Source organism: Microchirus variegatus (genome assembly GCF_963457635.1).
Source record: "Microchirus variegatus genome assembly, chromosome: 23".
Taxonomy (NCBI): domain Eukaryota; kingdom Metazoa; phylum Chordata; class Actinopteri; order Pleuronectiformes; family Soleidae; genus Microchirus; species Microchirus variegatus.
In genome coordinates, this window is record NC_139824.1 from 11,277,633 (window position 1) to 11,303,504 (window position 25,872).

General features: G+C 40.5%; 1 protein-coding gene across 1 annotated transcript; it reads left to right on the forward strand.

The window, feature by feature from the left end:
• Positions 1-893: 893 nt before the first annotated feature.
• tbc1d9 (TBC1 domain family, member 9 (with GRAM domain)) lies at positions 894-25,425 on the forward strand (the record flags this gene model as incomplete). The annotated part of the gene is made up of 21 exons (XM_083909388.1): positions 894-1,014; positions 10,132-10,242; positions 12,214-12,332; positions 13,091-13,319; positions 14,029-14,290; positions 14,676-14,883; positions 15,057-15,263; positions 15,361-15,525; positions 15,814-15,964; positions 17,976-18,190; positions 18,278-18,395; positions 18,498-18,783; positions 19,845-19,974; positions 20,106-20,204; positions 20,459-20,527; positions 20,779-21,019; positions 21,105-21,170; positions 21,308-21,394; positions 22,456-22,524; positions 23,436-23,539; positions 23,632-25,425. The coding sequence occupies 21 exons, from the start codon at positions 894-896 to the stop codon at positions 24,400-24,402; spliced, it is 3,828 nt and encodes a 1,275-aa protein (XP_083765514.1). The 3' UTR covers positions 24,403-25,425.
• Between the last annotated feature and the right edge of the window lie 447 nt (positions 25,426-25,872).

Consider the following 25,872-nt stretch of genomic DNA (forward strand, 5'->3'; position numbering starts at 1 on the left):
ATTAAGTCATTATAATGACTTACAGGATCTTTTATTTTTCATCACACTGGCAGAAATTGCTTCCATATACAAACATGAAAGTTAAATAAGAATAAAAATACAGACATATGTGGACTCCACAGGTTCACTATTGTTCTGGCTTTGTTTCCTCTGTTCTCCATGGTGTTCTCTCGTGCGCGTGCGCTTCCTGCTCGGTGACGTCTCGCGATGGCGAGCCCGTGACGCGCTGTCTTTATTTTTGTGAGCAGCAGCAGCAGCGGAGGAGGAGAAGGAGAAGGAGAAGGAGAAGGAGACAGGAGGAGAAAGACGACTGTACCGCACCGTCATTACTGCGTAAACACCAGCGCAGTCTTTAGCGCTCCGTGACACTCGTAGACACCACACAGCACAGCGGGAGGGAGACGGTTGACGGTTGACGGTTCGTTCTCGGCGTCGTTTTTAACCTCCACGAGCATATAAACATCGGCAGAGTCCGGTCACACCTGCCGAACCGGCCGTCGACAACAAAGACAACCGCAGCAAAAACACCCGAGCTGCTCCACACCGAACCTGCTGCTGCTCAAGAGAGAAAAGCCTGGAAGAGGGAGGAAGAGGAGGAAGAGGAGGTGTGAAGGGAATCTACTGTCTTCTCCTGCGCTTCCATGTTGGACGCCGATCCTGGCCGATCCGTGCTGCGCTGCTGCTGCTGCTGCTGCTGCCAGGTTTAATTATAGCAACTCTGTGTCTGTAAAGGCATCATCGTTTATTTCTTTGTTTCATTCTATCACTAAAACCTCACACCGCACAGACCAGTTTCATGGTCGCCGTTGGCGAAAGCGTGAGTTTAATGTTTTCTTAAGAAAAAAAAAAAAACAACAACAACAACAACAACAACAAAATAAGACTGGAGAAAAATGTGGGTCACTCCTGAAGATGTGTTACTGGCGGGAGCGTTGTGGATCACCGAGAGAGCAAACCCCTATTTCATCCTCCAGAAACGGAAGGGCCACGGGGATGGAGGCGGAGGACTGGCTGGTGAGTGTGTGTGTGTGTGTGTCTGTGATGATGATGATGATGATGATGATTATAGACGCAATGAAGAAACGGCTCAGGTGAAAGGTGAGAAAACCACGTGGTTAGAGTCAGCTGTCACAGGTGACCTCTCACCTGAATGTGCAGAAATGGGTTTGTTCATCCCAACACAGTTTGAGCCTTTATTGCATTAAAAAAAAAAATATATATATATATACACATATATATATATATATATATATATATATGTGTATATATATTCCATTCAAACCAAATAAACCAAATGCATACCCAATGTATATAAGAGATAAGATAGTCATTTATTCCAATCCAACTTTATTTATAAAGCACTTTAAAGGCAACAACAGTTGCAACAATGTGCTGTACATCAGAGATAAATAAAACAAATGATATATATATATATTCTATTAAGCAAAATAAACCAAAATGTATACCCAATGTACATAAGAGATAAGATAATTATTTATTCCAATCCAATCCAAATGTATTTATAAAACACTTTAAAGGCAACAGCAGTTGAAACAATATGCTGTACATCAGAGGTTAAATAAAACAAATAATATATATATATTCCATTTAGCAAAATCAACCAAATGTGTACCCAATGTATATAAGAGATAAGATAATCATGTAATCCAATCCAACTTTATTTATAAAGCACTTTAAAGGCAACAACAGTTGAAACAATGTGCTGTACATCAGAGATAAATAAAACACATAAGATATAAAACGTGTGACCTAATAGACCTAAGAAATACTGTAGAAGTGTTCAACAATCACAACAAGGTAGACAAGTAGAAATAAGGTAAGGAATAAAGACTGAAAAATAAATACCATTAAATATGCGCACAACAACAAATGAAAACAAGATACATGACAAAAGCAGATGTGGGTAGAGTAGCCAAAAAATGTACTCTGAATTCCAGGATCACTCACGTTGTAGCTCCGTGAACTTTGACCTCAGATCACTCACTGGAAAGGGATTAAGATCCACTGCACACTTAAAATCAGTGGTCAGGGCCAAAACTTTCCCACTACCATTAATAGTTGGCGTGGTAGATGAATTAAAAAAAATATGATTTAAAATAATAATAATAATAATTTATCTTCTCAAAAACAACAGATCCATACAGAATTCATTGTCTTTTATTTTGAAAAACGAGGAACTGAGTCCAGGAGCAGTTGTCAGACACACTAGTAACTAGTATTTCTGGCAAATTCAAATATTTTGTACAAGATTGAATAGTTTAGATTTGAAGAAAAAAGGTCAATAGAATAAAATATATGATGTTTTGTCTCAGTACTTACTTTACTTGCCGACCCCTGCTTTTAATCCAGCAGGCGTTTGAACGAGAGCGATTTAAACTGTACACTTGTATGCATTTTCAGCCTGTACTGACTTAGAAATGGAGACGAGAGCCGATAAAATACAAGAAGACAAACAAAACAGAAGAAATATAAAGACAAGGAAAAACCTAAGGGCTTCTACCATTTATTTGTGTCTGTTACCAGGGGAGATTAGATCAAGAAAAGAGACGAGAGCAGCTGATGGGCTGCAGGACAAAAACAGTCTGAATACACTTTATTATTATTATTATTATTATTATTATTAAGGAGTAAAATAACATAACTTAACAACAAATGACAGCACTGAAGGGTCAGAGTGCAGCACATGACGTCATGCTTTATTATGCACACAAAGGAAGTGACATTAATGACTGTGTATGGACTCGTGTGACAAGAGTGCTCACAATTAGTGCATTGTGTTTGTGACATTACATTACATGACGTATTATTGTAGTATTACATTTTGTAACATGTTTTTGTTACATTGGAACACATTTTTGTGTACATCTGTGTTTTTGTCATGTCATTCATGTGTTCCGTGTCTATTATTTTGTTGTGCGTCTGCTCGGGGGGCCTCGGTGAAACTAAAGACAGCGTCTGTTTTGCACGATCTTTGCTGAATCATTCTCCTTCAGCTCTCACTCCTCCTCCCTCTTGCTTATACCATCCAAAATGGGTCAAACAGCAGCAGCAGCAGAGCAAGGGAAGCGGGACAGGTCATAGAAGTGACTGGTCACAGTTTAATAATCTGATACCTACATTGCTCTTGCTATGTTGCGTCTTTCTGCAGTGACGTACGCAAACAAATTCCAGTTTAAGCGATGTAGTAAATATGGACAAATAACAGGAACATGCTTTTCTATATAGAACATCAGCATATATTGGACACAGGGATTCGAGAGCAGTAAAGAAAAGTGTCACTTAATGGTCCTCTTGTCTGTTAAGCTTACATCATTTTGTATTTTAAACAAATTGAGTGAACAGTAGAGTACATTATCTCGTGTGTGCCTGGCTGTTTGGAGGAAGTTGCTCTCTTTGAGGAAGTGGAAGTCCAGCCTGTTGTCATTTAGGTCAGGAGATTATTATTATAGTGAATGAATTTGTTACGGATTTGACCGAATAATGTGCTTGAAAGAGTCTTGAATGCATATGAGTAGTGAATAGTGTGTGTGTGTTTGCATCCGTTACCACTTTTGGACCGTGACCTTTAGGGTTAGGGAGGTCAAATCATTGATGGATAAGAGAAAGTTGAGTCATGCAACAGTGTTGTTTGTGACTAAACTTATGCTAGATCTTCATTAATGTCAAACATGGGTATTTAAAGGTGCATTATGTAATAAATGTAAAGCAACTGGCCATGAAATCCTCCTAATATGTCACAGAGACTCAGGAATAATGTTCATATAACAAACTGAACTCACTAACAACAACAGTACAGCCAAAATATTTGAATTAAAAACAATATTTTGCAGACTGCAAATCATGTTTATGTTTTGAAATCATGTTTTTGCATGTGGCGCCACCTACCGCCGTCTACCAATCATTGCAAACCTAAAAGACCTCGGTATTTTGAATTAGAATGTAGTAACTGTTTTTGGCCACATTCTTAAATATGGCACCTTTAAATATCACAAAAATATTAGATATTAGACTTTTGGCCATTTGACTCAATTTGAGTAACTACGTTTACTAGAGGAAGAAAACATTGTAATATTTATGATGGGACTTTTCCTAAAAAATAGACTATTTGGGGGAAACAACCCACAATATATTGCCTTTTATAGCATCCCGATATATCACATCATCACCCCTGTATTGGGATGTGTATCATCACCATTCCTAATGCCTCAGAAAGTCACCTGTGTGTAGGGATTTGTTCTGCTGCAGTGATTTGTCATCCCTTTTAACTCCGTGATCGACTGAAGCCACAAGATGAAGCAAAAACTGATTGGAGGAAAAAAAAAAAAGCCTAATAGCCGTAGCCTAATTATCTGGCATTCACTCAATCAAATCATTCTCCTCCTGCTGTGGGAATCCCAGCCTCAAGGTTAGAAACAAACGTTTTACAAAATAAATCCGGTGAACTATCTACTAACAAAAAGAATGCACCTCGTCTAATTGATGTGAAACCCGAATATAGTCGGTGTTATGAATGGGATATCTAGATAATAATAGTTTAAAATAAGTGCTAAATGCTGTTGGGGGATGATGTCATTGTTATGTCCATGCTGAGCTCACCGACTCGTGCCAATCGGTGCCGACCTCTCCGTGACACTGGCACTGTTCTCAAGCCGTTTGCTGCCTGGAGAGCAGAAGCCGCTGGCCAGCACCACAACACAGCAGTTTCACAGAGTTTCTACAGGCGTTTTTTCTACTCCAACAAGTCCTGAGACTTGAAAATGGCAACTGTGTGTTTGGATTAGGGTTAGGGGTTATTTTTCCTACATTTACTTTTTATATTTGACTAATTTGACATATTTGTACCTGTAAAAACTGTAAGAGGAACATCAAAGTTGGTGCCATATGCAAGGGATTATAATGAATATGAATATAATGAATAATATTAAGGAAAATATAAACAGATAAAAATAAAATCCGATTACAATCAATAAAATCTTATACTCTCTTAGAAATAAGGGTTGAGGTACTACCTGGAACCATTTGCTTCTGAAAAACCATTTCCTGAAGAAAGGGTTTTAAAAGGGTTCTTGGTGGAACCCTCCAAAAGGTAAAGGTTCCACCTGGAGCCAAAAAGGGTTCTCCTGCACTCTTAGAAATAAAACTGCTAAGTAGAACCATATAAGGTTCTTCGGCTTGTCCTCATAGGAGAAACCTTTTTGGCTCCAGGTGGAACCTTTGGAGGGTTCCATCAAGAACCCTTTTAAAACCCTTTATTTAGGAAAGGGTTTTAAAGGGTTCTCTGAATCAAAATGGTTCTTTGTGGAACCATTAGTGTTACCAGAGAACCCTGAATAAAGGGTTTGATAAAGGTTCCACCTGGAGCAAAAAAGGGTTCTCCTATGAGGACAGGCCGAAGAACCTTATATGGTTCTACTTAGCACTTTTATTTCTAAGAGTGTATATCAAATGCTTCACTAAGCACAGACCGTAAAAATCAGCAATATAAGCAACAAATGTGTTGTTCACAGCTTGCTTCATAGTTCATAAATTGTATAAAAAGTCTATATCGGAATAATAGCAATAACAGTAGATATTCAAGTTTGTGATATCGGTATCAGACACAAAAAAGTGTTTTCGTGCCATCCCTCGTTCAAATGTTATTTCTTTGTCCATAAATAAAAAAGATATAGAATTCACTATTCACTAAATATTGACCCTTAGAAATTAGAGAATTCAAACTGAAACTTCTATGGAAATCTATTGTGATTAATAATCTGTTCATCGATTAATTGTTGTAGCTTTTCAAAGGTCAGACTCCACCGGTCAACTGGTAATCTTTAAGTTTCAAGTTCCTTCCTTGTCATTGTTTTAAATAACAATACATGATTGTGCCTGTAGGGAGAGCTCAGAGATCCATCTTTTCCTAATTATGTCTATTCAAATTCAGTGTATTTTGGAGAGGGACACGCAATAAGACCCGGATATATACGACAGCAAATGAAAAGAAAAGTTCTCAGTGCACAGAGTCACAGAGTACAAGACAAACGGGGTAAATAATGACCCCGTTCTTTTGTAGGTCACGTGATTCCCTTGCAATTGATAACCCATGCTACATGTAGCATGTTACAAAAGCAGCAAAAATACAGTTAACAAGTGGATAAATTGAAAGTTGCATGTGACGCTGTTATCTGATACACCATTGATTTTTTTTGGTCTGTTTGCTACTGTGTAATCAATGGAAAACGTCCTGCACCAGCAACCCTCCCCCTTAAGCTCTATTTCTTCCTATTTTACACAGAGACGATAAAAACATAAACAACCAAGTAGGGTTTTTTTTTCTTTTTTTCCTCTCAGGGCTGTTGGTTTGGTTCCCAATTCACTTGCATATCAGAGGAAGTCGTGTGTCGGTTTGTGAGAAGAAGTGCAAAAAGCATCACATGCTTTTATGGCCTGTTCTGTGCACAAGCAGACGGCTGCACTTTGAGGGATTTTTTCCAGCCAACCAGAAATAATAAGCACAACATGTGCCACTGCAACAGCTGCGCGTCTTTGCCTTTTGTTTTGCGGTTCGCTCGCGCCCACTCATCAAGTTCATGGAAGGAAATTATCTCTGTGTATAAAGCGGAGGTGTGAAAGAGGATGTGGACTTCTCATGTTCCATATGATGTTTGGGTTAAGTTCATCTTGTATTCAAACAAAGTCACTTCTGTCACTTTTTCGGAAAAGGTGGTTGTGAAGTGGTCTTACACCTTCAGTGATCTCCTTTCTAACGCGTTACGTGTGATTTTCCTGCGCTAAACCTCAATATTGCTCAATATTGTCGACATGACAACAAAGCTCCACGTGTGTTGCTTATTGTGACTTTTCACAGCCTACAGCCTGTGTCGCTTGGTTCCTCACGACGACTTTAATACATACATATATACATGGTCGTGTAAGAGGAAGTTGTTTCCACTCACACAACTGATGATTGTTTGTCACTAACTGGTAAAATCAAACTGTCACGCTGTGTCCTCTCATTGGTTTCAGTGTGATTAGGACTGAGGACAGTGGGTGCTCTTTTTTACCAGCTGTGACGGCGTCTGACATGACCGTTGATGATGATGACGATGATGCAGGGAATTTCATAGGTGTTTTCACAGGCAATTAAGAAGAAAATGCCTTTATCCTTTCATGTTACAGCAGCACATGGTATATGAAAACTGTCTGCTATAACCTTCAATTAATCTACAATTGTAGTAAATAAGGACAAATTAGAGTTAGCCCTGAATTTTTCCTGGAACATGCTTTTATATCTAGCGTCGGCATTAGTCAAATGCAAATATTAGACACAGGGATTCAAGAGCAGTAAAGAAAAGTCTCACTTATATGAATATAAAGATATACCAGAATATATACAGGACTGTATACTGTTTTGTATGTGTCATAATGCAGCACCATGTACTTGTATAATGTGGTAATGAGTGGGTAAATAAGTGGGTAGGATGTCAACACGTGATTGGCCTACATTACAGTCTTAGAAATAAGGGTTCCAAAAGGGTCCTTCTATAAGGGCTGAGGTTCTACCTGGAACCATTTGCTTCTGGAAAACCCTTTCCCGAAGAAAGGGTTTTCAAGTAAGAGCCATTTTGATTCAGAGAACCCTTAAAACCCTTCCCCGAAGAAAGCGTTTTTCAAGGGTTCTTGGTAACACTAATGGTTCCAGTTATAACCATTTTGATCCAGAGAACCCTTAAAACCCTTTCCTGAATAAAGGATTTTAAAAGGGTTCTTGCTGGAACCTTTCTAAAAAAGGTTCTACCTGGAGCCAAAAATGGTTCTCCTATGAGGACAAGCCGAAGAACCTTATATGGTTCTACTTTGCAGTTTTATTTCTAAGAGTGCAGGAGAACCCTTTTTGGCTCCAGGTGGAACCTTTACTTTAAAAGGGTTCCATCAAGAACCCTTTTAAAACCCCTTTTGGGAAAGGGTTTTTCAGAAGCGAATGGTTCCAGGTAGAACCTCAGCCCTTGTAGAAGGACCCTTTTGGAACCCTTATTTCTAAGAGTGTATGAGGACAAGCCGAAGAACCTTATATGGCTCTACTTAGCGCTTTTATTTCTAAGAGTGTACTGACATACGTCACTGTTGAAAAGTAGATCAGGTTCAGCAGTCGACCACATCTGACATGTCTGCATCCATGTGCTGGTCACCTTTTACAGAGAGGCTTAACTCATTTTAAAGATATGATAACGCATCAGTGAAGGCAGAGAGCAAAAGGTTTGACAGTTAATGTCCACTTCAAATCATGGCCTGATTGTCACAGAGTTGGTGTTTTATCGATGAAAATGACACAGCAGATGAGACTTCCCTTCACACGTATACTCTTACCCTCCTCTTCTCTCTCTCTCTCTGTGTGACTCATCGTGAGTTCGCGCTGAATAAAAATAACCTCTCCTCTGAACCACAGTAATAGCACACTTTGAGGGAAAGCATCACACTTGCAGTGTTGTCGCTGTTAGGTGACAAATGAAATTCCCTTTATGTGTTGACTGGAGAGACATGCAAGTCAACACCCAAAAGTGCGTCGCGTAAATGTTAATCATTCATTAATAGTACTTTCTTGCTGTAATCTATCAAGTCTGCAAGTGTAAAGGTTAATGTGTGACCTTTGAAATGTCCCTGCACTGAGTGGTGCACGGCCTTTAGCTTAGGATGTTTAAAAATGTAAAGAATAATCGACTTTGAGCATGATTGGATGCATCTAAGTAAATGGCCTGTATATTATACAACATTTGCTAAGTTAATTCTGTCTGTTTGTTAGCAACATAAATCGAAAAGTCACTGACGGATTTGGATGAAATTTTCAGGAAATGTCCGCAATGGGACCAGTAACAAGTCATTAAATTTTGGCCGTGATCCATGGATGCATGCTATCACCGGTTACAACACTCGCTGTCTGATCCAGGGTGTATTTTATAGGCGCAGACGTCTGCGCTCTCCGAGTGCTTTTCTAGTTATTATTATTATTCTGTTGTGAATGTGTGTGCACTATGAGCAAATTGAATATAAAAGTGATCAAACGCTGAGCAGTGGAAAAGTCTGGTTTGAAAAACGAAAACACTGGAACGGCATCCTTTCTTCATCAACACACCACACGTCTATCAAACACTCTGCTTTGCTTGTTAAGTAGGTTTTCAGGTTTTACGACCGCAACAAAACACTGTGCCTTTGAAAACCATTTTTAAACTGTTAAAGGACACGTCACATCCTAAAGGGCCATTACACTTTCAGGATAAAACCGGAGGTGGCAACATACCAGACGATGACGTTTCATCTTCAAAACCTTACAACTTTACAAGCTAAATTGATTCATAGGTTATGATGACCTTTGATTTACTCATCGTTATCATGCCAATTACTCACTGCACTTAGAACTTGTTTGGAGTATAGTCTTGTTGAAACCTGTGACAGATCAGGCCTAATGACTGTGACTAGTGTGGAGAGAACCTTTTTTAAGGGACATTTCCCATATTGTTTTCTTTTTTTTCTCTCCATATAAACTGTGAGTGTGAAACATAAAGCTCCAAGTGTGTCTGGTGTCATTTTCAAGAGCTACGTGTTTTGACAAACAGGCTTTTCTCTGATACTAAATATGGCCTCGTTCATTGCTAATAATGTTACCCATATGCAGTAAAAAGAACAGGAATCATTCATTTTGTTCTTGAAAATCTGAAGTTTACAGATTTAAAAAGGGTTTTGAAAGAAAATTGGGTTATGTGCATAAGGTGATATTGAGTATGAGATACTCTTTTATCTGAATTGTGCTTATTAGGATGAATTGAATGAATTAAATGCCGATAATGAATGAAATGTCTCTGAATATAACATAGTTGTAGTTGGTTGTTCTCTGGTTTGTTGGTCTTGGCATTTTATTGTCTATACGTGACTCATCACCATTAAACCCACACGTCTAACTAACTAAACCAATCTTCAGTATAGCACAGTGACATACATGCTGCTGCTGATTTTCATTCTCTCCTAATCTTTAACCACAAAGGTCTCGTGGGTTTCCCCCCCTGTAACTGACCCCGAAAGTTAATGCTCTTAGTTTGTCACGCTGACTTTGTCTTTACTTCTCTTGTTTTCTAGGTTTGCTGGTTGGGACCCTTGATGTCGTCCTGGACTCGAGTGCTCGGATGGCACCGTACAGGATCCTCTACCAGACTCCTGACTCTTTAATTTACTCAATCATTGCTCATGGTATGCACACTTTAACCCATTTATCCAAACAGAGAGCGGTAGTTTTTCTTCAATTGATCCGTTTCGGTCAGTCAGACTCAGACAGGATAGACCCCCCTGTAATTTAACTCGCTGCAACTCCCTACTTTAAGTCTCCACACAACACATGATGTTCTAACATCCTGCACTTTCCCCATGGCTGCTGCATGCCAAACATTACATCATGCCCCAGTGGTTTCAAAGGGCAGGATTACAGGAACGTTTTCAAAAATCAATACCTTTAAAATGATTGGCTGTTTTTGTATGTGTGTGTGTGTGTGTTTTTTTTTTTCCAGCTAATCACTTGAGGGAGGTTCATTATGATCTCTTGTCATCTGCTGGTGTTTATGGCGGTTTAATCTGCTTCTATTCATGTGACACCTCCTGTTCCCATGAGTGTTTCTCATATCCACGTAGAGCTGCGAATCATAATTGATTTACCTGTCGATTATTTTCTCGATTAACCCGAGAAAATGTAAACGATGATGTCCTCTAATGTCTTGTATTTGTCCACAAACCGAAAAATGATTCAGTTTTTCATGATTTCTTTCTTATCTGGAGCAAAGAAACAAAGAAAATGGTCACATTTAAGAAGCTGAAACAATCAGAAATCTTGTTTTAATCATGAAAAAAGCTTCAAAAGCTGCTGAATCAATTAATTTAATTTAGTAGTTGATTAATTTCATTGAGTCCAGTGGTGTTTTACTACCTTACAAAACCAGGAAATACTGTAGAACCAAGAGGCTGGAACCACTGCATTTGAGACATTTCTCGTTAAAAAAGAATAACCCATTTGATATATCACAAATTGTCAAAAATCTTGTGTCAAATGTTTTTTTAATCTGGGACATACTACAGTATATAGCCGTCATTTACTTAGACTGGGATGGGAGATTGTTTGGTTTTGTTGGTTACATGATATTAGGTGTTACAGATAACATCTATAATGTTATTAGTTCAACTGATACTGGGATTTAGGTCATGGTGGTTTGCCATCTTTAAAAAGTGTAAAGCATTTGCTGTGCAATATATGAAGACACATTAAAAAGCCATTAGAAGAATAATCTCCTCTTGTGTTGCCGTTTACATTCAAATAAGCACATGTGCTGTAGTAAACTAGATCCAATAAACTCAGTCATTCAGTATGAGGCGTGAGTACATCACAGTATTAGATACAGTAATTTAATTTATGGACATTGACACTGTAATATGATGATGGTGTTGGCATGCATTTAATCCAGCAGTTGCCCAGTAAATCCATGCATATGACAAATATTTGTGTTGCCTGGCTTACTAAAGACTAGGCCCCTGTCTTTCGACTCTCTCTCCCCACATGCCCCACCCTTCCCTTCCCAGTTCTTGATTCTGCAGCCCAGAGAAAGCGGAGTGGAGCAGTCTGCCAGACGTGGCTAATGCAGTATATGTGCACTCACTGAAGTGCTGTTTGCAGCACTGTTGAGGGATAATGGCCCACAATGGCAGCCATTATGGCCAATGTGATTCTCCTCTGGCCGTGAAAAATCAGGTCTTCTTCTCTGATTACTGAGCGAAACAAAATGGACACCCTGGAGTTTTTTTTGTTCAAATATAAAACGGAACAGTTTAGTCTTTGTTCTTTTCATGTGACATGAAGTCAATGAGGTCAACCTTGGATTTAACCTGTTCTTCAAATGTCATAATTTCCTTCATATTTTTTTTTGAACTACAGTTTAAAATTTCAATAATATCCAATTCACCATCATCATAGAAGCCACTACGAAACTGGAACCAGTGACTTTTGGATCATTACCATATAAAGTTACAAGAATAAGTGCATTTTATGTGACTATACTTGAACATTACTGTCAGAAAAACTCCATACGTACAATAGTCTGATCATCTCATATGAAACATTACACCTCGTTGCTCCTCCTGTGCCCTGACCTGCCCTCCTCCCTCCTCCCTCTTCTGCAGGAACCTCCCGTAAAGAGATCACAGAGCACTGGGAGTGGCTGGAACATAACCTGCTGCAGACGCTCTCCATCTTTGAGAATGAGAACGATATTACCAACTTTGTCAAAGGAAAGGTCCAGGTAACTGCAGCTTTCTCTTCAATGTTGGGGGTTAATAATAACGAGTCACATCCACATACCCCTTTTTTTTCAAGTATTGGGTGAAAAAAACTGTGAATCTGATCTGATATATCGTGCTTTAGCTGACTTGAAATATCTACCACGTCATCCTTTAGCCGGCATTTATAAGACGAATCGGAAGAGAATCGGTTAAACCTGCCCCACACTGGAGGATAATTGGCCAAATTTTCAATTCACAATCGTGGGTGTCTTCTGATTTTTTCCGATTTGAACAGATTCCTTCCTGAAGTGTGTGGTCCATCGTTTTGACTGGATCGTCTGGTCTGTGCTCTCTCAGGATTAAAACATTGAAAATCAGTTGTGCCCACGTTTTTAAAGTCAAGTCAGATTTGAAAATCCTCTAGTGTGGGACAGGCTTTATCACCTACTTTTCACCTTTATTGGGTGAGCAATGTCTCCATTCAAAAATCCTCCAGTTTCCGCTTTTACAGTCCTTATGTGCTCACCTTTTTTCCCAGTTTGTTGTCAGTGTACACTGATTAGCCACAACACCTAAACTGATTCTCACTGGTTGTATTGTTCCATGGAGAATAATTGAAGTTCAAAACGAGATGTACATCCTATAAAAAGCACAGCTAGGACATGTCAACAAGTTTTATGGTTGTGGCTAATCGGCGCATGTTAAGTGTACGAGATCATACATGATTGAGTTCTCCGTGTTCATTTCCTCGCTCCTCTGCTCTCGCGTCTCGCTGCAGGGCATCATTGCAGAGTACAATAAGAACCACGACGTCAAAGAGGACGACGACACGGACAAGTTCAAGGAGGCCAGCGCCAAGTTTCGCAAGATCTTCGGGATGCCCGACGAGGAGAAGCTGGTCAACTATTACTCCTGCAGTTACTGGAAAGGCAAGGTGCCTCGACAGGGATGGCTCTACCTCAGCATCAACCACCTCTGCTTCTACTCCTACTTACTGGGAAAAGAAGGTTGGACATGAATTATTTCTTGGTTTTAAAGTAGTGTTTCACACTGCAAATGATCTTATGTCATATTAGTCATCTTTTGACTTGAATGCATCAAAGCAAGGTGTAATTGTTAATTGCATAACTGTCCGATGAGTCGCTTGACGACAGGCTTCAAACTTGGCAGGTGCCATTTTAAGGGCACCAGTGTGTGCAGTGCCAACTTTGACTTTGTTTGGATAAGATATGGGTAGAAATCATGTTGCTTCCATCCCGTCTCACATAGCGATGTTAGGGGAATTATAGGGAGAACATTGCATCCATCATTAGTTTAATAAATACCTGGATAAATTGTGCTTGAAAGTATTATTAGGGGGCTTTCACGCTGTCACAATGCTCATCCATTGCGATATTGTGCCCGTCTGTCTATTTTGAGATGGAAATATCTCATGTTCGGCCCGTCTTTTTATTCTTTGGTCAAAGAAGTAGGTCAAACTGTTGACTCTGAAATAAACCCTGAACGTCCTGTTGGTGAGGGGGCGGATGCACCAAAACATGGCACTTAATGCATGAATCTATCTCAGCAGCTCCACGGTTTTGGGTTGCTTATTAACAGATACCACAGAAGTGCAACACCATAAGTGTTGTGGTTAAAATGAGCTCTGGCTTCTTCCACACACTTTTCACGTGTTGCATTTGTTGTCCTTGTCTTTGTTGTCTTTCTTACTCCAAGTCAAACTGGTGGTGCGTTGGGCCGACATGACCCAGCTGGAGAAGAGCGCCACCCTCCTGCTGCCGGACGGCATCAAGGTGAGCACGCGAACCAACGAGCACGTCTTCTCCGTCTTCCTCAACATCAACGAGACGTTCAAGCTGGCAGAGCAGCTGGCCAACATCGCCATGCGTCAGCTCCTGGACAACAAGGGCTTCGAGCAGGACCGCTCGCTGCCCAAGCTCAAGAAAAAGTCTCCCAAGAAGGTGTCGGCACTCAAGAGGTGAGAAAGAGCTGATGCAGTGTTCCAGGAACATTTATCATACATCAATAATTGAAGTTGAATGTGTTATTTGCTTGGCAATGTGGTTGGTAATCCACATGCTTCAGGTCAGATAATGAAAGTGCTGTAAGTTGTGTAAAACATGCATAAATGAGGAAATTAAAGAAGTATGTTTTGAACTGTGTTAGGTCCCTGTGTCTCTGTGGTCTGGTTCATTTAAATAAGGAGGTTGTTCATGCATAAGAAAACAGATCCATTCATTCATCCAAACTCTGTAATGTTAGAAAATTAAACTTCCCAATGGTCTTAAGGTTTTGAATAATCCCATTTTTTTGTTTCTCTGAGCAAAATACCAGCCTTAAACCAAACTTTCTACGTGTTCTAGGGACCTCGATGCCCGAGCTAAGAGCGAGCGTTACCGGGCTCTGTTCCGTCTGCCCAAAGATGAAAAACTGGATGGACACACAGACTGCACCCTGTGGACTCCCTTTAATAAGATGCACATCCTGGGACAGATGTTTGTTTCCACCAACTACATCTGCTTCACGAGCAAGGAGGAGACGCTGTGCAGCCTCATCATCCCTCTGCGTGAGGTCAGTCGCTCTCTCTAAATGCTGTCTGTTTTGTTGTCTGTTTGACACATATATGAAGGCTTTATACCCTATTGTTAAAGAAGAACTAAATCCCAAAACCACTTGTTTAAAGGTGAAAAGCAGTGTTTTCCACGGTTCACGGTGACTAAGAATGTGAATTTTCCTTCTTCCAGGTGACCATCGTGGAGAAAGCGGACAGCTCCAACGTGCTGCCCAGTCCGGTCTCTATCAGCACCAAGAACCGCATGACCTTCCTGTTTGCAAACCTCAAGGACAGAGACTTCCTTGTGCAAAGAATCTCAGATTTTCTGCAGCAGACCACCTCCAAGATCTGCCTGGAGAGGGAACTCACTGGCAGCCTGAACAGCTCTGATGACGAGGTAAGGAAATAACCCAGTTTTTGCTCGTTCTTTGTGACGCTGTTTGTGTTTTTAACGTGCACGATTGCATAAAAACGATGGCGTGCGTCTGCCGCAGGTTTACTCGCAGCACGGCTCCCTGCTCTCCAGCAGTCCACCGCACAGTTTGGGCTCAGAGGGCGAGCGAACGTTTAACCTCAACGACAGCAGCGTCCCCACGGCCACGCAAGCACTCATGACCATGTACCGCCGTCGATCGCCTGAGGAGTTCAACCCAAAGCTGGTGAGTGCAGTTACACTTTGTCTGTTCAAAACAAAAGCGCTACAGTACATACACTTAAGTTGAATATAACTTATACAGCGTGGAGAAATTCTGCAAACACATTTATCCTCCAAGGTTCTGTTTAATTAAATCTTTATGTGTATTTTTCCTTCATTCAATGGACTCTTTATCTTAGAGTATGACATTAATCGATTTATCCCAGACTGCTGGTAAACAGCAGGACATATAAAGGAAAATAAAGTCACAGTGATTTCATCTCATGAAAGTGTTTCCCCTTCTTTTTCTCAGGCCAAAGAGTTCATGAAGGAGCAGGCGTGGAAGAGCCACTTTTTTGAGTACGGGCAGGGAGTGTGTATGTACCGCACTGAGAAAACCAAGGAGCTGGTCCTCAAGGGGATTCCTGAGAACATGAGAGGGGAACTCTGGCTGCTTTTCTCTGGTGAGGAATTATACAAGGGCTCAGTTCACTGTGAGCGAACTCTACTGCAACTGACTCACTTATCAGCCGGACCAGATATGACCACACCTTTGCAGACTACATGCTTACATTCGATCACAGCATAGATTATTATTTTATTCTATGTGACGTAATTTATTGACCATTATTAACCTAGAGTGACCTGTATTTTATAGGATAAGCTGGGCTCTATTAAACACACAAGAAAGCCATTTTTACTGCTGTATAAAAAGTCCAGTGTGTATTTAGGAGGAGTTATAGGCAGAAATTCAATGTACCCTCAGTATGTTGTTGTTTTTAATGTAAAATCGCTTTAAATTTAGATTTTTAGCAAAGATATTTGGATTTGTAGCCTTAGAATAAGGCTTTTACATGTACTTTAGGCAAGTGCTTTCCTTTCCAGAGGCCACCATGTTTCTACACCACCACAAATGAACAAGCCTTGCATTTATTTCGCAATTGAGGCTGAGAAAAGCAAAGAAAAACAACACATTTTGGCTCGCAAGGGCCACCATAGTCGCCTGCCGTGCTTGGGGAAATGGGAGGGATGAGCAGAGGAACCTTCCGTTTGTTACACTCTGCAGTTTCACCATTAGATGTCACTAATTCTTACACACTGGACCTTCGATTTAGATTATTTAAGAATGAATTTGTCTTTCAAACAGTCCAGCTAAGGTTTTGCCATAAGCAAGATTTTTAAATCGCTTACATGTTAATGTCTTCACTCATTTCATTTTAATTTGAAGTGGTACTATCTTTTTTTTTTTTTTATCTCTTTGGGATCTAAGAAAATATCATTTCACTAACCTTCATGTATTAATGTACACTTTGATTACTTTATATGTTGCTTGAGAAAAACAATAATTCATTATTCTCCATTGACAATGTGCTTATTCATATTAGCTTAAAAGGATGATTTATGTCATTTTGGGAACAAGTTTCACGTTTACAATAACGCCGTTGTTCATTGATCTGAGAGAAAAGTGACACTTGCGCTCACACTCACGGAAAAATTCAGCTGCAATTTTGCCGATGGGATTTAGGGACCTGTTAAAAGCAAAAAAATGAACAGGGCTACTGTATTCAGAGCATCTCTACCATGTGCTTGTTCTGCTAATAAGGCCAAATGTGTCCCAGATCTCCCTGAAATGTGGTCCCATTGGCTAGATCCCAAATGGCTCCTTTTGCATCCGTAACTAAGAGCCGTTTTCCTTGAGACAGATGTTACTACCCAGTCTGAAGGAGGCCTCTGTAGCACATACTTAATATTCAGGTATGCACATGAGTGTTGACAGGACTGGTCATGTTAAGCAGCAGCAGCAGCAGCAGCAGCAGCTTTGCTCACTCTGCTTGTTGTTGCATAGCTGCGTTATAATAGACTTAGTCACCTCAACACGTGCTTTCAGAAATGTATTTTTCTTGTCGCGCTAATCTCCAATAATAAACATATTTACAAAGCTTTATGTTGAACATTCAGCTGTTGCCTAATCGGTGTCTAATTTTAGATCCAAGGTTGTCGGAGCTAGTTCGGTGAGAGTCTGTCCTGGGGCTTGTTCCAGTAATCGTCTGCACGACAGAGCGCAGCAAATGCCTTTTCAAATCTGGAACATACACTCATTCGCTGCGCTCTGTTTATTGTGCTGTTTCCGATAACTTGCTAAACCTGTAAACAGACCTCGAGCACTTTCAGCGCATTAACACTAAATGCCAGATTAATTGATGATATGGCCTATTTACTACTGCTTATTATACATTTACAGAGCATGTGACGTCAATAAATAGGGCAGTGACTGCTGACTGTCTACGACGGTGACAAGTGAATCTTAAAAAGAATCAATTGAGAGTGGATTTGTAGAAAACAGAAGCTTCTTTATCACGTCTCTCTATGATTTGTTTTGATTTGTTTGCTCTAAATAAATAAAAGTGTAAGATCAGAAGAGTTAATCTTACAGTATATCAACATTTAAACTCTATTTGTTTGTTTTTTTAATAGGTGCAATCAACGAGATGGCCACTCATCCCGGATACTACGAAGACCTGGTGGAGAAGTCGATGGGCAAATACAACCTGGCAACCGAGGAGATCGAGAGAGACCTGCACCGCTCTCTGCCTGAACACCCGGCCTTTCAGAACGAGATGGGCATCGCTGCCCTCCGCAGAGTCCTCACCGCCTACGCTTTCAGGAACCCCAACATTGGATACTGTCAGGTAGAAGAGTTCCTTGTGTTTTAAACGTGAATGTGGCAGAAATCAGTGGCGGTGCTTGACATGCGTGATGTTTCCTCAAAACCACAGGCCATGAATATTGTAACATCTGTGCTGCTGCTCTACGCCAAAGAGGAGGAGGCCTTTTGGCTGCTTGTGGCGCTCTGTGAGAGGATGCTGCCCGATTACTACAACACAAGGGTTGTAGGTCAGTATCAGCTTTTGTTCTGTGTTCTCTGTGTGCAAAGAATTGTACAGTACGTGCTTTTAGCATGTTTTAGCATCTTCTTGTTCTTTTTTTTCTTCTCAGGAGCTCTCGTTGATCAAGGCGTGTTCGAGGAACTCGCTCGGGAGTACGTTCCACAGCTGTACGACTGCATGCAGGACCTCGGCGTCATCTCCACAATTTCCCTCTCCTGGTTTCTCACGCTCTTCCTGTCCGTCATGCCGTTCGAGAGCGCAGTGGTGGTGGTGGACTGCTTTTTCTACGACGGCATCAAGGTCATCTTTCAGCTGGCGCTCTCCGTGCTGCACGCCAACATCCACCAGCTGCTGTGCGCCAAGGATGACGGCGAGGCCATGACTGTGCTAGGCAGGTGAGTACTGGCAAAACACACTGTTGTGGTCCTTTTCAGTCTGTACTTCTATCTATTCAGTCACAGTCATTACTAATCAGAGCACAAATCAAACTCAAAAAACAACAAGCAAGTAAACAGAGACAATAAAATGTATAATATTCACAAAGTAATGCTTAAAGGTGCATTATGTAATAAATCTGAAGCAATTGGCCATAAAATCCTCCTAATATGTCACAGAGACTCAGGAATAATGTTCATATAACAAACTGAACTCACCAACAACAACAGTACAGCCAAAATATTTGCATTAAAAAAAATATTTTGCAGACTGCAAATCATGGTTATGTTTTGAAATCATGTTTTGGCATGTGGCGCCACCTACCCCCGTCTACCAGTCATTGCAGTCAGTAGAATCAGCTGCCGAGCAACCACGGGTTGCCAGTTACGTCAGAAAACGAAACTTAAAAGGCCTCGGTATTTTGAATTTGAATATAGGAACCGTTTTTGGCCACATTCTTACATATGGCACCTTTAAAGCTGCTGTAAGTTACTTTTGGTGTTTTTTTGATATTATTATCCTGCCTCTGCTTCATGAACCGAAATTATCTAACATAATCACTGCGTTTACATGCTAAATGTTAAAAGTCCTATTTTAGTCAGACTAAGATAATCATTTGGTTTCTTCACCTCATGTTAACAGCTTAGTCTGACTAAAATCAGGCTGGTCTGCCTGAATAATGCCATTCATAGTCTGACTACTTGCCTAGTATACAGTATGCTTAGTCGGACTGGAGTTGGCGTTCTGCACATGCACCAAAGTTTCCTCCCTGGTTTTGACCTGGAAGTAGAAGGAGACAAACTGCAGTACTGTTGCAGGAATAAAGCGGCCAATAAATCAATTTTCTCCTCCGCATGTATACTCAGACTCTGCTAGTTGTCTGATTGTCTGTCTTAGTCAGACTATGGCCTTAGCACAATTGTGCTTAAGTGTTAGTGTGTCTACAACAGCAGTGCAGGGTCTTGCTGCTTCATAATGTTGGTAGCACTTACAGACTCTCCCCTCTGTCTGTGTGTTGTAGGTACTTGGACAGTGTGACCAATAAGGACAGCACTTTACCTCCCATCCCCCACCTGCACTCTTTACTGACGGACAACGGAGAACCACATCCCGAGGTCGACATCTTCAAGCTGGTCCGCAGCTCCTACGAGGTATTTGAACTCGGGACGTTTGTGATTTTGATTTGAGACACTTTGAGAAAAACTGAAGATGTATACACTCTTTCAGTTGCCGTACAGTGAGTGTGACCTTTGCTTCTCTCTGATTCCTCCTCTTCTATCAGAAATTTGGCTCGATCCGTGCAGACGTGATTGAACAGATGCGTTTCAAGCAGAGGCTGAAGGTCATTCAAACCATAGAGGACACGACAAAACGCAACGTGGTAAGGACATATACATGTTGGAATGAAGTAAATGTGTAAGTATACAGTGAGCTTTTCCGACCCTGTTGACCCGACTTCTGCTGAACCCTGTCGTGTAAACAGACTTTAACACTCTTTAAGTCGCTGCAGCTCAAATTAGATTTGAATTTAGAAGAAAGCACCACATTCAGGTTATCATCAGACACTCGGCTCGTCCTTAACTTTTAAACCTCACTCTCTCTTTCTATTTTTTACTTTATGTGATTATGTTACAGGTCAGAACCATTGTAACAGAGACTGCTTTCACTATTGATGAGTTGGAGGAACTTTACATGCTATTTAAGGTAAGTAAGAGCTCACGCTTTCCTGATGTACAGTACGTCTAACTCAGTCTTGCCCTGCTCTCGCTATCTTGAGGCTGAAATATAGACGGGAAAACAAGCTGTCACTCTTGTTCTTTTATGCCTTGAGGTTTAAATGCGCCTCTGAGGTGTTTGTTGTATTTTATTTTCTAGTCAATCCCTAACATTTATTTTCATCCAAATGACTCCCATAGTCCCAGTTGTCAGTTTTCACCCTCTGTTCCTCTCTGCAGGCGGAGCACTTGACCAGCTGTTACTGGGGCGGCAGCAGCAACCCCACAGAGCGCCACGACCCCAGCCTGCCCTACCTGGAGCAGTACCGCATCGACGTGGAGCAGTTCAAGGGCCTGTTCAACCTGCTGTTTCCCTGGGCCAACGGCGCCCACTCGGACCCCCTGGCGGCGCACTTCTTCCGTCTCCTTGACGAAAATGGAGACGCGCTCATCAACTTCAGGGACTTCATCAACGGCTTGGGTGAGAAGACGGACGTCCTGTATCTCCCGCTCAAGTCGGATCAGAAAGAATGAATTCCCTAAAGCTTGTGCTGCTTGTGTTGTAGGTGTTTTGTGTCACGGAGACCTCACGGAGAAGCTGAAGCTTCTGTACAAGATGCACGTTTTGCCTGGTGAGTTTTCATCAGTGCAGTTCAGTGACTTTCAAAATTCAGCTTCAAACGTTGTTTTTACCATGTTTTAGTCATAGATCTCTTAATAATAGCAGTACAAAGGAACTAGCGTTGATGTTTTCCTTCCTTTCTTGCAGAAATTACCCGTGAACATGAGGAGCCAGACTCCGCCTTTGAAGCCACTCAGTACTTCTTTGAAGACATCACTCCAGACCTGTCACTCGGTAAGGACCGGAGAGTTTTTTTTATGTGGCGATCAAACTTGTTGTAAAATCCTTTGACATATTGGTCATATAAGTGCATCTAAATGATTCAGTAAATTGATCGTACATCTTCTGATCATAGTGTCATGATGTAATAACCATCTACCCAAGAAGCTTCATAGGACATTTAAAGAAAACATCTGGATTATCTAGTTCTTCTCTTGACACAGTGAAAGTGAAATACACTTACATAGACAAACAAAAAGACTAAATTGTAGTATAATAAATACATAAAGAGTTAAGTGTAGTTATACAATCATAAATATAAATATATGGTGTGCAGATTTGGTATGAAATTGTAAAACGGAATATGTTACAGAAGGCTTTTCTCTGAAAGGCTGTCTGTGTTGCATTTCTGACGCAATGTGCATAAAACAACCCAGAAAAAAAAAAACTCCAGTCAGACACATGGAGCCATAAAGAAATGTGAACTGTGAAATGCTTACTTATGACAAGAAAACATCATAAATTATATAAATAAGAAAGCTACAACACAACACATAACGGGTGAAAAAGTCCCGTTCCTCTTCTCTGGTTCGTCACAGCAGAAATAAATGTTGTGGAATTATATACTGATATATAAAGACATATTACAAAACACATGCATAGACTTCATTTATTAATTACATAATTACATTAACTGACCACAGTTTTATTATTGAGGTCATCCTCAGAAGTGGAGCAGCACAATCACAATCTCACACCACAGCTACGACATGTTTGAGGGAAGAGAAAGATCCGGAGGCTCTTTACTGTGTCTTTACTCACTTAACTCTTACTTCTGCGAAGAGCAGTGCACAAAGAAATAAAGTAAAAATAAAACGGTCTGGTTTTTAGACAGCAACGCAGCACTGTTTCTGCTGCCCTAAAGGTTTTAAATTATGTTATTAAAGGCTCTGGATTCTAAACAACCCTGTGGAACACATAATAAACGTTGAATCTATCATCTTTTTTTAAACAGAAAATGTCCATTATATGAATCAAACAAATGTTGATCACGGTCATCCTCCATCTCTCCTCAGGTCATGACTCGAAGTGCAGAAGTGAGAAGGATGATGGTTTTGTCAGAGTCACTTTTAAGACTGAGAAGGGTAAGTCCCAATGTGTCGCTCTAATAGAGTGTTCAGTATAATCCCATCGGCTAAAGTGAGGAGACGGCGAAATCAGAGGCTAATAGTGGTTCCCCAAATGAGATATATAACTAGAGGGGACCGTTCTTCTCAAGAAACCTGTGTCCACTCTTTTAAAAAGCTTGTAGTTGAACGAGGGTTGTGAAAACTATTCCTGCACTTATGGTACGGGTGCCTGAAGTGGCCAAAATGAATGGGAAAGCAGTTTTTATACACGGTGCAATGTTTAAACATGCTGAAAATTATAGGTTTGGTAATATTTTCAATGTATTGTTGTTTTAAATCCTGACTATTAGTATAGAAACTATCAAGTAATTTTACTGTATGTTTTTTGAATAAATTCACCTCAAAATGGATCATTCCCTCAATTTTTTTAAATTGAGGAAATGATCCATTCGCCATGATGCACTTGGTGATTTTGAGGTGACTTTATTCAAAAACCATACAATAAAATGACTTGGTCAGGATCATTCTGAACAAGGATCCATTGAAAATAGTAACAAATCTCTTAAGGAATATTGAATTTATTTTTTATGAATTTTTGAAAGTAAGGAAATGATCCATTCGCCATGTTGCAATTTGACAGTGGGAGTGATTTTGAGGTGACTTTATTCAAAAAACAGAGTGAAATGTCTTGATATTTGCTTTGATAACAGTCAGGATCACTCTGAACAAGGATCCATTGAAAATATTATCGCACCTCTTAAGGAATCATTTTAATGAATTTATGAAATTGAGGAAATGGTCCATGTGAGCCATGTTGCACTTCGACAGTGGGAGTGATTTTGAGGTGAATGCTTAATGTTCAACAATCTGAGCTTCCCCTTTGAGCTTGTGACATAAATAAATAAACAGTTTTTTTATTATTACAGTCAAGAAATTGAACCCACCCGACTACCACCATTACCTGAAACTGTGGAACCAGGAGAGCAAGCCTAAACTAGAAAACACTAAACACCTCCCCAAGCTGAATCAGGTATTTTGTATTTGTATGTAGAGTTTTTTTTTTTTTTATGACAAAATCAGTACACAGTATTTTAGTATAACCTGATGTTTTTGTTTCTTCAGAGTCAGTTCATAGAACTTTGCAAGACCCTGTACTGCATGTTCAGTGAGGATATTTCAGAGCAGGAGCTCTATCATGCCACAGCCACTGTCACCAGTTTGCTGCTGGAAATGGGAGAGGTGGGAAAGCTCTTCTCGTCCTCGTCCTCGTCCTCTGGTAGAAATGACCACAACATGGAGGGTAAATCTGAGCCGAGCATATACACAAGAGATGCCACGGATCCCAAAATCAGCCAGGAGGCTGTGCTGGATGGCATGTTTCAGCAGCAGCCAAGGCCGTGCGGGGAGGGAAAAGGGGACGAAGAGGACGAGCAGCTGCACGACATCAAGCTGGAGGACTCGTCTCTCAAAGACACCGGCACGTCGTCCGCTATGCTCATCTCTGATGATGAAACCAAAGATGACTCGTCCATGTCATCTTACTCTGTGCTGAGCGCCGGCTCCCACGAGCTGGATGAAAAGCTGCAGTGTGAGGACATCGCAGAGGACACGGTGCTGGTGCGCAGCGACTCTGGCGCCAACGGTGAGAGGAGTAACCGGCCCTGTGGAGGCGGACCCCTGGACAGAGGTCTGCCTCACAGCACGAGCATTGACAAAGACTGGGCCATTACCTTTGAGCAGTTCTTGGCCTCCGTGCTCACCGAGCAGGCCCTCGTACATTACTTTGAGAAGCCGGTGGACGTGGCGTCTCGCATAACTAACGCAAAGAATGTGCATAAAATCGGGCGCCCCCTGCTGTCCACAAGTGACTATGAGATCTCACTATCAGGCTAAAGTCTCAGAGGAGACTTCACTCGGACTTTTAAAAGGGAAGCGCCATTAATCAGGAACGGCGATGTCGAAGCGTCACAGAGAGGTCTAGATGAAGGTAAACGGAACATGTAAATGTACGGTGGTTGAATGAAAGTGACCAAAAACTGCTCTAAGCAATGTATTTTACCAGATGTGAAAGACTTTTATTATAACAATCACTAGATTCTGTCCAGCTCTGAAGGAACAGGACATTAATATTTATGGTTTGCTCCAATTAAAACTGTGTGTACATGTAGTAGCTGTACTTTATAAGACATTACACATAGGTGTGGATGTTGTGATCGGTTGTACTCTTAGGCTATGTATATGTAAATGTCCACAGATACAGTCCAGTAGTCTACGGTATGTACAATCACCTAACATTATACTGTATATGTCATGATTTGATTTGCTGCTAAGGCATACCCTTGTTTTGTTTGTTTCTTAAAAGATGATAAAGCTGTGAAAATTCAATGTGAGTGAATTTTCATGTTACTTTGTAGACTCTCTGTAGCTCAGTGTCATTGAAATGCAACGGGTCACTTTGGTAGGAACTATAATCTCTGTCACACATGTACGTGAGTTTTCACTTCCCAGAATAATGTCGCCCCATAGTTTATTTCCTGAATAGTTCTTAATAGCTATAAAAAACTGACACCATGATTGACAGTTTGTTAGAGATGTTTTTGACGGTTCGGGAAATCAACGTGAGGTGAATGTTCTTGATAAATAAGACTACACTGAGAAAGATTCTGCACTTTTCTTTATGTTTACAATAATGTGATTTCACTAATGTATTCGCCTGCCTTTTAAATCGCAACTGTCGCCTTGCACTCCCAACTGAAATGTTGCAATTTTCCATTTCTTTAAAAATGTTTTACATGTTTTAAAGTTTGTATTTCTTTTTTATAATGTTTTTCCCTTTTTTTCTGTTGTTGTATGCACATTGTTTTTTTTTTTGTTTTTTTTTAATTGTCGGTTTGTTTTAACTTGATTTTGATGATTTGTGTATCACTCCATCGAAATCCATCGAAATAAATTTACAGTTTGATCCTCTCAGTGTTTCCCCAAGTCCTTTAAAAACTGAGACAGCAACAGTGATTTATATATTTTTATATATATATATATATGAAATTAGAATAAGACTTGTAAGTCTGAAATGTTAATTTTCGTGAGTTCAGTATTCAATGTAAACAGTCAAAAGCTGTAAGAAAACATAAAGAGAAGTTCTCATGTCATATGTTTGTATCAGGTTTGGTTCAACAACTGTGGTGTTGTCCTGGTCCACAAGGTGGCAGACTCGACTGTTTTGAACAGGTTTGAGCCATGTATGTATGATCAGAACAGGATAGAGCCTCATGGCGGCCACTCTGGGTACTGCAACAGAAAATACCTATTGGGTCCAAAAAGCAATTTTCCCACAAATAGGAAGAAAACACCAAATAAAAAACA